This window comes from Schistocerca piceifrons, chromosome 1 (genome assembly GCF_021461385.2).
Source record: "Schistocerca piceifrons isolate TAMUIC-IGC-003096 chromosome 1, iqSchPice1.1, whole genome shotgun sequence".
In the NCBI taxonomy this organism is placed as follows: Eukaryota; Metazoa; Arthropoda; class Insecta; order Orthoptera; family Acrididae; genus Schistocerca; species Schistocerca piceifrons.
Genome location: NC_060138.1, coordinates 416,366,855 through 416,379,174, shown reverse-complemented (window position 1 = coordinate 416,379,174; position 12,320 = coordinate 416,366,855). Strand labels below are relative to the sequence as shown.

Sequence of the window (12,320 nt, the reverse complement as noted above, 5' to 3'; positions counted from 1 at the left end):
GTATTTATTTTGGATGACCACTTTACAAGACCATCATTTTTCTCTGCTTTCTTTTTCCAATTTGTGTAGTTATCACACAGAGACTTCCCCGACGTATTAAGTGTACACCCAAAATACAGGTTCTGGCAGTTCTGTATTGCTCACAGACACAGATTTCTTAATGTGCACAACAGAACACAGCACCATATGGACGCTTTGGGTGAGTCTGGTATGCACTACACACCGAATTCAACAATGCAGTTCACAAAAAGGGAGCAGGAACACACTATTGCAAAATTATTAGATCCTTGAAAATTTCTGATTTGTCTGTAAACATAATAAAATTATGTTAGGAACCAGTGGCGGATACATATGAGGTGTACGCGGGGCGTAAACCCCCTTGCGGAGCCGCCCACATTGCCACCCACACCATTCCTGCCAGTAGGCACATAGGAACCATAATTTAAGGAAGAGAACCACACCTGTAAGGTTTTTAAAAGATGGCATTATCTTGTATATGTGTATAACCATTTTAAATAAAACTTACTTAAACTTTGCATGTGACTTGATTATTTTTTATTATGGTAAATGTAAAGTTATCTCAAGATATCTTTAGTGCCCCCTCCTCGAGGTTTTTCTGTATCCGCCACTGGTAGGAACAAAATTGTTATCTTATTACCGGTGAGCTGCCAAAATTGTTTGCAACAATGGACAACTGTAGTTTCCCCATTTTCAAGTAGGACATCATATTAACATGAAGAGTACTGAATGGAAGAGCTTCATATCCACTACCAGCTGAAAATACAAACCATGTAAAACAGTACACAAATTTCCAGGAGCCCATACACAATGGAAGTACTGTTTATTGCTTGAGATTCTATTGGTTATAATGAACTGCTATATCATAAAGAAAAAATAATTAACTTGACCTTTGACTTTGACATAGAGAAGACAGGTACTGCATTTAATCTCTCTAGATTTTTTGCCTAGATGCATAGATTTTAAAATTTTTTACCTGCCTAACATAAAAACCTGTGAAAAAATTTGACTATAGATAAAATATGTTTTCTCTGTGGCTGCTGTAAGGAGAGAACAGGTTAGGTACAGGATAAGTTGACGGTTGACGGTCGGAGGTTTCCATTTCTCCGGTTCTCAGAGAACGCCAGGCATAGTCGGAGAAAACTGCTACAACTCCAGATGAAAACTCCATCTCTTGTGGCAGCTAAAGTACTCACAGTCACCTTAAGATAGCAGCAGATTCGCCCAGTATTGTTAATTTGTGAAGAAATCACTCTGCACTGGATTGCTAAGCACACTAATTGTTTTATGAAGGTCCGGGGATCCAACATCAAATAAAAGTCTATAGACAATATTTACCTTCTTTTTCACAAATTAAATTATTTATTCTTGATAATTTCGATTACAAGTTGTATCTCCTCAGCACTTCAAATTACATCTATATGCAAACTTAACTGCCTGCCCCCTCCCCCACAAAAAAACGTCCAATCAGCATTCCTTCTCTCCAACAATTACAAAAAGCACATATGCTCTTTTTTCACAGCAACCAGCGTTGTTGTCTCAATTACGGTAGCGCATCATCACTGGTACTCGCAGCCAGAATATTACAATAATATTACATTATGTAGGAACATTACATGGTTTAAATACTGATTCCATAGAAACAGTTAACAGATACCTGCATCACCTACAATGAGTCTTGTAAATATGAAAGAAAATATGAAAACTGAACTGTTTTTATGATTACCAGAGCAAATAAAGTAGCAAATATACTACCTAGAAAATTAAACATTCAATCTATTAAATTAAAATTTATTACAAATATGATCAGGATCAAGGAATCATTGTCAACACTAACTTCTTTTCCACTGTACCTTAGATAAATTTCAAGAAAAACAATGCAGAACAGTAAAGGCCAAACTTTAATCAAACTGTAGGACTGGGAGTGGGATGTGAATTACCTCTCACTTCGAATATACAATTGAAGCACGTAACAGCTTTTGAACAAGAGCTGCAAATAAAGCTGCCACAAAATACAGTGACAGAAATTTTTGAAAATTCTTTCAAAGAACCCCAGAATATTATAATCCTATTTTTGTGTCTTGGTGGCTCAGTGATAAAGTGCCAAACTGCAAATCAAAAGGTCTCAGGTTCAATTACTGATCAATCCTAGGATTCTTATCCATCACTTCTTTCGCCTCTGGCAATGTTTGTTAATGTGAGAAATGCTGAATTGCACTGTGGCTCAGAATTGGCATTAAATTGTATGTCCCTCTATAACTGACTGGGTAAGCCAGTTCAAAGGTTGAAGGAAGATAACAGCATACAACCTCCAACAGTACTGCATCTAACAAAACACTGTGGTTTTCATAACGACCTTCAGGTTGGTGACTGCTTTACTTACTTACTTATAAAAAGCAAAAGCAGTGATTAGTCAGGTGTCAAATCAAAGCAATAATAATAAACATATGCTGTAATATTACGTAACTTGGTATCCTAGCCAACAGTGACATATAAGCAGAACGTTATTAGCAAAATATCTGTACCTGACAGTCTGACAGCAATATGACACTGAGAGGGAGAGGGGGAGAGGGAGAGGGGGAGGGAGAGGGAGAGGGAGAGGGAGAGGGGGGAGAGAGAGAGAGAGAGAGAGAGAGAGAGAGAGAGAGAGAGAGAGAGAGAGATGATAACATTCTCACTTCAATTTCAATCACACAGTTTGATCACATTTGAAGTAAGGTGTTTCTGTACAAAATAAAGTAAAGAGATTTCATAACAACACATTTTTCTTGTTCCTTTAACCACAGTAAACATTTACAGATGAAAAATCAAGCAGTGTTACAGAAAGCTCTAATCTGTGTGCAGCATCCTGGTAACCATATCACCAGATGACTCCAATCTCAAAAATTAACACTATCCAAACATAAAGTACATTTACCGTCAGTTGGCCAGCCACGCCAAAATCTGCCAGCTTAGCATGCCCTTCTGTGTTGAGCAGAATGTTGCCTGCTTTAATATCCCTGTGGATTTTTCTTCGCAGGTGAAGGTATTCCAAGCCCTTCAGAGTATCACATAATATTGTTGCAATTTCATCTTCCGTCAAGGTCTTCTTTCGCAGCCTCATAATATCTGAGACTGACCCTGCTCCACAATACTCCATGACGATCTGCAGAACAGAAATATATTATTTAAAAAAAAACACACACACACACACACACACACACACACACACACACACACACACACACACACACACACACACACAGTGTAACTATTTCCATGAATAGTAATTAACATATCTTAAAGACTGTTGCTACTGCTATATTCCACATACCATATAATTAAGAATTCCATTATGAATTAACTGGTTTTCTAGTATGCCAGTTTACTGACATCAATCTCTGTTGCTGTTCTTCAAACAAGCCTGGTTATTCTTTCATCTTCCTTATTGCCTTACTCACTCTCAAAGAGATCAGTTCAACAAAACACAGAAAGTAATGTCACTTCCTCTATGATTTCAGAAACAGTTGTATTTCCAATTTTAGCACTGCTCTGATCAAAGTTTTTTTATTTATTTACTCATTCAGCACTTACAAATACAATCACCATAAATGACAGTATTCTTACAGCTCTGTACTGAATTACAATATTCATTACATGTGTTGTTATACTATACAACATTACAAATATTCTTGAGTCACTCTGTGGCTGAGTCTGTATGTCCTCTAATTCATCTTTATAGCTATGCATTTCACAAGCAAATAAATGGCCCACAGATTGGATTGCGCTGCACTCACATTCAGGACTGTCTGAGTGGCCTCATTTGTCTGTCAGTTGTTTACACCCAGCAGCATTTGCTCTGACACAGTCTAAAGTTGCCCATTGTTTCCTCAGTAGATTGACTCCATTGATTCTTTTTGTTGGGTTCATCCACCAAATTTTGGTTCTTATGTCCACTTACAGTTGACAGGTATTTCCAAGCTGCCTTCAAGTCAAAGCTTTGCAGTCCTTTGTTGATTTTCCATAGAGGTGACTGGATTCAAGTCTGTCTGGAGGTACTAGGTCACTGAAAGAGTTCTGAGATGTCTATGTTCTTTCTGTAGGCTCTTGTGGGTAACTGTGACTTCTTAATTTCAGGGGGCTCTATGTTTTCTAGAACAGGGCACCAGGCACATGGGGTGGTTCTGAGTGTTCCAGAGACTATCCACATTGTTTCCTTCAGTTGGATGTGCACTTTAGCTGGTGTGCAGTTTCATCCAGACTGGTGAACAGTAATCAGCCACACTGTAGGCAAGGATTAATGCTCAAGTTCTCCATGTACTCACTCCATAGCCCTATGCCATTCCATTGACAGGTTAGCATTATAGTATTTTTGTTTCTGTTCTGTATCTTGTAGATGTGAGTTGCACATTAGTGTGTGATCTAATTTTACTACTAAGTATTTAGCCTTACTTTCATACCTTATATATTGGTTACTCATAGAGAAATGTAGTTTTCTATTTGTTCCTTTGTTGTTAGGTGCATTATGATGCTGGTCTTTTTTTAGGGTTTGGGTATAGATGCTGCCTGGAGTAGTGCGTGTTCAGTACTTCCAGATTTGCATTTAATATTTTGTCTAGGTCATTAAAATTTTTGTGGTTTGGTGTCTGAACCATCAGCAATATCTAGATTGAAAAGAATGCGTGCATGCAATTAGTCACAATCGTGGTCCTGATGTTCATGCCAAGAAGTGAAAATTTGATTTTTCTGTCTGGTAATATATTTTCGAGTACTGTGTAAGTCTGTTTTTTTACAATTTTAGCTAAGCATTAGACCATTAATCTGTACTGTATCATAAGCTGATATAAGATCTATAAGAACCAAGCTGATTTTCATCCTGTCCTTGAAGCCTCTCACATTACTGAATGTGAGGGACAACAGGCAGAATGGTTGAAGTGGAAGACAGAAGGGTGAAGGAAAAGGGCTGGAGAGGCCTAGGAAAAACAGAAGAAAAGCAATGAAAAAGTCAGAAAAATTAGAATGGAAATCATTAATAAGAGGTAAAGACTGGATGATCTGTATTGATACAAAAAATCTATCCAATTAAATAATTTTATCAATAATTGACTGTTTTAGATGTATTAATGAGAAAGTAATAGGTCAAATGAAATTCATAACTGAGGAAAATTGTACTGAGGGTGGTTGGAGTATTAATCATTATGCTTCTAGAAGGTCAGTAGAGTACAAATTTTGGTGTATACCACTGTATTAGATCACCTTATATAAATATAAACAATGAAAGATTTAAGTTTTAAAAACAGTACATGTTTATTAATGTTTCTGCAACATGTATAATCATCACCACCTTGCCAACTTGCTTTAAAAATAAAAAAATTAAAAAACACACGCTGAATTTAATTGTGCAAAAAGTTACATCACAGTCATTGTTGCTTACCCAAAGATCAGTATTCTTGAAGTAACTGCCATAGTATTTCACTACCCAGGGGCTGTCACACTGCTGCATAATGGAAATTTCTTTGATGATTTCCTGCAAGTCAGTATCAACAGGAACCTGTTTAATGGCCAACACTTGGCCTGATTCCTTGTGCAAAGCCTTATAGACACTGCCATAGGACCTTCAACAAATATAAAATCTGCATTAAGACTTATGCTACTATTTTAAGGTAACTTGTGAATAAAAAGAGACAGAATAAATTGGCATCGCACCTAGTGATGTTGCCACAAATAGAAACTTATGTACATGTTACGATAACATTGTCATAAAAATAATCAACAATCTCTTTAGAGTATGTATACTACATTCAAATACATCCCAACAAAACATAAGTGGATGTGAAAAAGTTTTAAACATAACTGCATTTTATTGTGGGTAATAATGTCCCCAGCATATCTTTATCCATCGTCTTGGCCTTTTGCTTTCACTTACGCTACTATGGATTTTCACTGGTTTTGCTACATTAGTTGAGGTAAGTGATGCAATGTTTCCTCAGCAAGACTTGACCAACCCCACAGGCCACATGCCACCTTTATCCAAGTGAACCTCTTGTCCAACTAAAATTACTTCAATGCCAAAATGTGAGCTTCAATCTTAAATCCTCCAGTGGACTGGTAAGAATGAGACAATTCTCTGAAGAACTGGTGAAGGAATGAATATATGGAGAATGATTTGTAGAGGAATACAGAAATTAGACTACACAGAACAAATAACTCAGAACAAATAAACAATGGATGGGTACAATATAAGCCGATAAGCTTTTGTCTTAGCTCAAATTCATCTGCTCTTCCCGTCCTGGTCATTTCACGAAACATATCAGAGTTGAAATAACATATTCCCCAACTTCTCTTGGGACATTAAACCCCAGAATTTTATCAGTAAACCTCTCCATGACGCGCAACATCTCTTGTTGAGATTGCTACTGGAGTTTAAACAGTGCTTCAGAACACCACCTATAAACTAAGTAGATCTATAACGAAATTTGTCACTCTTTTTTGGGCTTATTCTAACTTTTCTACTAGTCTTATTGATAATGGCCCAAGAATGAATATCTATGCTTATTTGTAAGAGTTTAGTGTTTCATTAATTATAGAATATCTGACACTGTTTGCTACCCCTGAATGCTGAAAAAAACTCTGATATGTCTCATCTAACAATTTAGAGAAACTATCATCTCCTCAACAAATATGTAACTAAACTGAATGATGAAGTAGGACTTTAACACAGATCACTTCATTTCACAGACTGACTGTGAAAGTCACAAAGTTTAAATTTGTCAGATGACTCAATATTTGCATTCACTCCACTAGGTAAATTTTGTAATAGTGAAATTCTTTGATTATGAGACCACCATCAAGTACCATGTTTCTGATGACAGTGAAGTTTAAAATCCTTGCACCACAAAAACATTCAATGAGTTTTTGACTGAAGCAGAAAGATGTATGTGCTGCAGATGAGAAAAAAATAGGGAGGAAACCACTAAAATGTCACACAATATGTGCAATAAGATTATGATGTCACCACACAGTGTCAAGGGAAAAATACTGATATTACATGTTGAGGGCACATGAAGGCCATTCTGTGCAACTGATTACACGCAATTTATGTGGTCATTAGTAGACCAGTCCTCTCAAAATTGAAACAAAATTGACTATAAATCCTTTAATCTCTAGAGTCCATATAATTTGCCTATTAAACATTTGATTGAATAACTTGCACAAGTATTTGAAAGACAAATAGGATGATTGCTGCCCACACTGTGAGTCTTCATTCCTGATGTCTAAAATTAGCATAACTCTGCTTTTACTACAGTGAGATGAGGGAGAACACAACCTTAAGCCAGATGCAGCCAGAAAGTGCAAGAATATTATGTTTATATTCTAGGCACAAATGATGTAGCATTTGTTATGCATGTGATCAGGTCTTGGGGCCATGTTGGGCTATGCGTCACGACACTGAGGAGTTCTCGATGTATGTGTCATTCTTTGGATCCAAGTATTTCAAGTCTAAGGATAAGTAAATACCTTCCACTTGTCTTTTATGGAGGATGGGTAAGACAGAATGACCAAAACATGCTTGCTGTCACATAAACCGACACACACCTTCCCATAAATAGATGTGAGAAAGTTGGGGCTACAGGCTGATTGATCGAGAGCCAAGACAGTACCACGTGCAGGACTAAAACTAGTTAAAACACAAAGACTAAATGCGAAAAATACATGTTCTATAATATTGTCTCACCCAGGAATTTTGGAACTACCCCACATAGAACTATTGGCATTAAAATCTCTGAAGTCGAGTAAGGGTTAAGGTAGCAAGATAAGTTGGTGTGTGACCTCCACCCATTTCCTGGATTGCATCTCCTTCAGCCAATGGCTGATGTCAGCATCTGGGGCGATGGTTTGTGGGCTGTGCCTGAAGGGAGGTGGCTTCTCACATTATTTTGAGGTAACTTCACTGTATTTATCTTCAATTTGTTCTACAAGGAGTAGTGCTTTTACATTCAAGAAGTATTTGCAAAATGTTCTGGAACAGCACTTGGAACAGTCCAAGTACTGTGGAATATAAGTTCCTCCATCCTTTTTTAAATTCTTTTTCTCCCTGCAGGCATGTATCAGACACTAGTTGAATATAATTGACTTTCATATCTGGTGTACGGTGTTTGATGACCTTTCCTGCACAGCTTGCCCTACTGAGAAAACATGGAGGATCGTACTTGATTAGCCAAAAAAGGAGGTGTATGAGGGTGTAAGAGTGACCAAAATTAGAATTCTTGAGTACACACTGTATGCATCATATAAGTCATCATAGTTTAAGAGTCAACAGAGGAGGATGGTACTATAGGGGGATGATGGAAATTGTGGCACGGGACAAGAGGAAATGCCGCAATGTATTGGTGTCCAGGCTCACCATGCAAGTGCTCACAAGAGTTCTGAGCCCCCTGGGAGTAAAAGCCGGAGACAATTTGCAGGTCAGTTGATCACATGTACTCTCTCTGCCTGACTATACATATTTCATCAGCAGTAGGGCTAGAGTGATCACAGCAGAAACAATGACTTCACTCACATTTGTATGGGCCACTATATGAGTCAGCATGGTTAGGAATGTCAGAGCCTAATAAGCATCAGAGGTTGAGTGTATCATGAATACTAGTTTGGAAGGTATGTGTAGAAATCCTTCATAGTTGCATCAAATAAGTCAAAACCCTGGTTTAGTAGCTAATAAACCAACAGTGCAGCATGGTAATTTACTTCCTTGTTGGGATATACAACCTGCATTGAGAGTTTCACTTCTATATTAACTCATCTTATTCAGTGTGACCAATCTTATGACTATCAGACAGGATGATCAACTCCCAATATCACTAATCGGACTCAATTTCAACACAACGGTGGGGATGAAAATCAGGTGGGCAAACATTCATATAGAGGAAACTGGAACAGGAATGGTATTTCATAAAATCTATGCATAGTATAAAAGAGGAGATATATTATTCCCATCTCCTCCTCAACTACTAGACTGAAATCAAACTTTGTACACACATCACTTACTGTTTGGAAAGAACTTCTGTGGGGTGAGAACAAGCAACCTCGCATGGGAGGGATAATGATGAGGATGAAGGGAGAGAAAGAGATTTAAATAGATATGGGGGAGGAGGGGATGGATAGAGAAAGGTGAGAGGAGATGGACACAGAGAGGGAAGAGGAGGATAAGAGAGAGGGAGGGGAGGAGGAGATGGACTAATAGAATTGGAATAAATACATACCAGGCCAATGTTGGGTACTCAACTAGTACTTGGAATGATAGTTTAACTGCTCTAGGTCAATAAGTAATTCAAATGCAGTGAAACCACAACTATACCTTCCACACCTCTATGCTTTTTTCACCTGTATGCTATATATTGTGCACTTTCTCGGTGTTGCTATTGCTTTTAATCCTCCACAGTCATTTTGTCACACTTAGACATTATAAAGGACAAGAAATCATCACAAAATATTTCTTATATGGTGTGGCCAGTCATTCTTGGTTTGCTGTCTAACTGCAAATTCACAGCCATTATTGTGGGTGTAGCTACAATACTCAAGAGTGACACTATTGTTCATGACATTGTGGCAGTCGGTTTCGGAGATAAGGAGTGAGACTGTGGCCCACGGTCCACCAAACACAATAAATACCAGTAGTACGTGGTTGTAGTTGACAGAAGTGAGAGAAGATCCATAGGTACACTGATTGTGAGTGAAACTAGGAGTGTTTTTGCAAGGGGTGAACTCAGTTAATTTTTTTGGTGTAGTTCCTAATTTTTGTGTATGTGAAAATGATGAGCCTTCACAAAACAGAAGATACTTCCCATTCTGGAGAAAATAAACATAACTGAAGGAGTGGGGAGATCCCATATTCTACCTTCACAGACAGATCCTACTGCTTTGAAAAGCAGGTCAAGCAGTGAGAAGTGCACACACATCCAGTGCAGAAAATCTGCAGACCTGAAAAAGTGCTACAAATTTCGTTTCAGCAGCAGCATGCAGCAAATTTGCCTATTTCAAGCAGCTAACAGTATGGATAATGTCATCACAGATTGTTGGAAAGAGCATGAGCTTCCAAGACTAACTATAAAATACAGTCTGAAAGATATTTACAACACAGTTGAAACTGCACTTTTTGTAATTTACTGCCAGATACAACAGTGGCAGTTAGGGGAACTCTGATAACTTCTGGCGACTAGTGACTGGGAACTCAGTGAAGACTCTGCGTTTTAAGGAAGTAAAATTGCATCCCACCAATAATGAGTCAAACAAAAGGGCATGGGTAGCTGCAGACCTCTCCAAGAGCCTCCTCAAAACACATTGCATCATGAGGAGAAAAAAAAAAATACTTTTTCTTCTGGACAACTGTTTGGCTCACCCTCCAGCACTACACTTCAGCAACATAGAACAGGCATTTTTTGCAGAAAATTACATAAGCCATCTTAAACTTCTGGACTTGTGCATCACAGCTGCCACAAAAAGTCAGGCACAGGAAGATGCTGGTTCAAAGAAACATCATACATCTCAACAGAAGGATTGAAGATCCTAAACTGGATTTTCATGATTGTAATGAATATGCTGTGTGATGTTTGCAAAATGATGATGAAAGAATTAAAGAAGTTGTGCCAATGTCAACTAAAAAGAATAGTCCTGAAGAATCCCAAGAACAGAATGGTGAATCTGTGGATCCTCCCAGTCCATCAGGAGCACTTACTGCATTGGAAGTAGCGTGCCATCACATAAAATCAAGAAACAAAGGCGATGACAAGATATGCAAAGCAACTGCATATAAACACTTGATCTATGAATGCAGAGCCAGCCGGAGTGGCCATGCTGTTCTAGGCGCTACAGTCTGGAACCGAGCGACCGCTCCGGTCGCAGGTTCGAATCCTGCCTCGGGCACGGATGTTTGTGATGTCCTTAGGTTAGTTAGGTTTAATTAGTTCTAGACAACTTATGACCTCAGAAGTAGAGTCGTATAGTGCTCAGAGCCATTTTTTTATGAATGCAGCATTGTTTCCAAAAAAACAAACTGTAATTTATTCATTCTCTAGACCTAAGTAAGTTTAACTGTCCATAATTTAGGCTTTAGCCTAACTGAAATACTGCATTGACTGCTGTACAGTACACATATCTTCTGTTTGCATGCATTTAATGTTAATACAAATAAATTATGATGTTTTATTTTAACATTAATCTCGTCAGTACATTTATTTTAACACCCCCCCCCCCCCCTCAATAACATATAAATGAGGTTGTGTGTCCTCTTTTTTCAATAAAAATGAAACAGATCAAATGTAGCAATCACTGAGGGCCAAAGAAAGCCCCTATAGGGAAAACATATTGCTGACATCAGTCTGTTGTTGGATTCTAAAAGCCAACTTATGCTTGAGAATTGTAACAGTTTTTGACATTAGTTCCACAAACAACAACTGTGTGAAATACAGCCTACTCTGTTCATCCACAGGAACTAGAAGGCAGCAGGTATCAGCATCTAGCTTGGCGTCATTTCCTTTGACTTCTGGTAGAAGTTCAACACAGTTCCACATGGCTGCCTGGTTAATAAAATATAAACGTAACAAATATCAGATCAGCTTTGCTATTTGATTTAAGATTTCCTAGCAAATAGAATACAGGATGTCATTCTTAATGAACACACATCTTCAGGCATAAAAATAACTTTGGGTGCACCTTACGGGATTACTCAAGGACCATTACTGCCCACAATAATTCACAGTTTATGCTGCAAGCTCCACAAGGTAGTTTAAAGATGGTGATATTTACAGAGAAGTCTCACTACTAAAAAATTGTAGCAAAATGCAGGAAGACCTGCAGAGGATTGGCACTTGTTGCAGGGATTAGCAGATGACCCTCAACACAAACAAATGTAAAATATTGTGCATAAAAAGGCAGAAATTCCTCTTATTTGATTACACTATTGCTGAAGAATTGCTGGAAGCATTAAATACCTGGCAGCACAATTACAAAGTGATTTAAAGTGCAATGGCCACATAAAACTAACTGCACAAAAAGCAGATACCCGACAGGTCATTGGAAGAAACTTCAGGGAGTGCGGGCTACCATGAAGGTGGTAGCTTATGAAACTCTAGCTGTATATGCCCATCAGTCTGTGACTATCAGATAGCATTGATACAGAAAATATGATGAGTCCAAAGAGCAGCAGCATGTTATAGAGGAAATATGGAGAATCCAAAGAAGAGCAGCATGTTTTTCCACAGGTTAAAAAGTGCAAAAGCTTCACAGATATGCGCATTCAATTAGTGGCAGATGCTACAAGAGAGGCA

The 12,320-nt window shown here is 38.1% G+C and overlaps 1 protein-coding gene across 2 annotated transcripts in view; it reads right to left on the bottom strand.

Annotated features, from left to right (window-relative positions):
* The window catches only part of LOC124789476 (serine/threonine-protein kinase 3), a 361,643-nt gene that overhangs the window by 41,943 nt on the left and 307,380 nt on the right, over positions 1-12,320 (bottom strand). For both annotated transcript variants that reach the window (XM_047256861.1, XM_047256853.1), the window contains exons 3-4: positions 5,432-5,612; positions 2,936-3,163 (exon numbers count right to left, since the gene is read on the bottom strand). In XM_047256861.1, the coding sequence (XP_047112817.1) occupies positions 2,936-3,163; positions 5,432-5,612 (409 nt within the window). The remainder of the gene's footprint in view (positions 1-2,935; positions 3,164-5,431; positions 5,613-12,320) is intronic.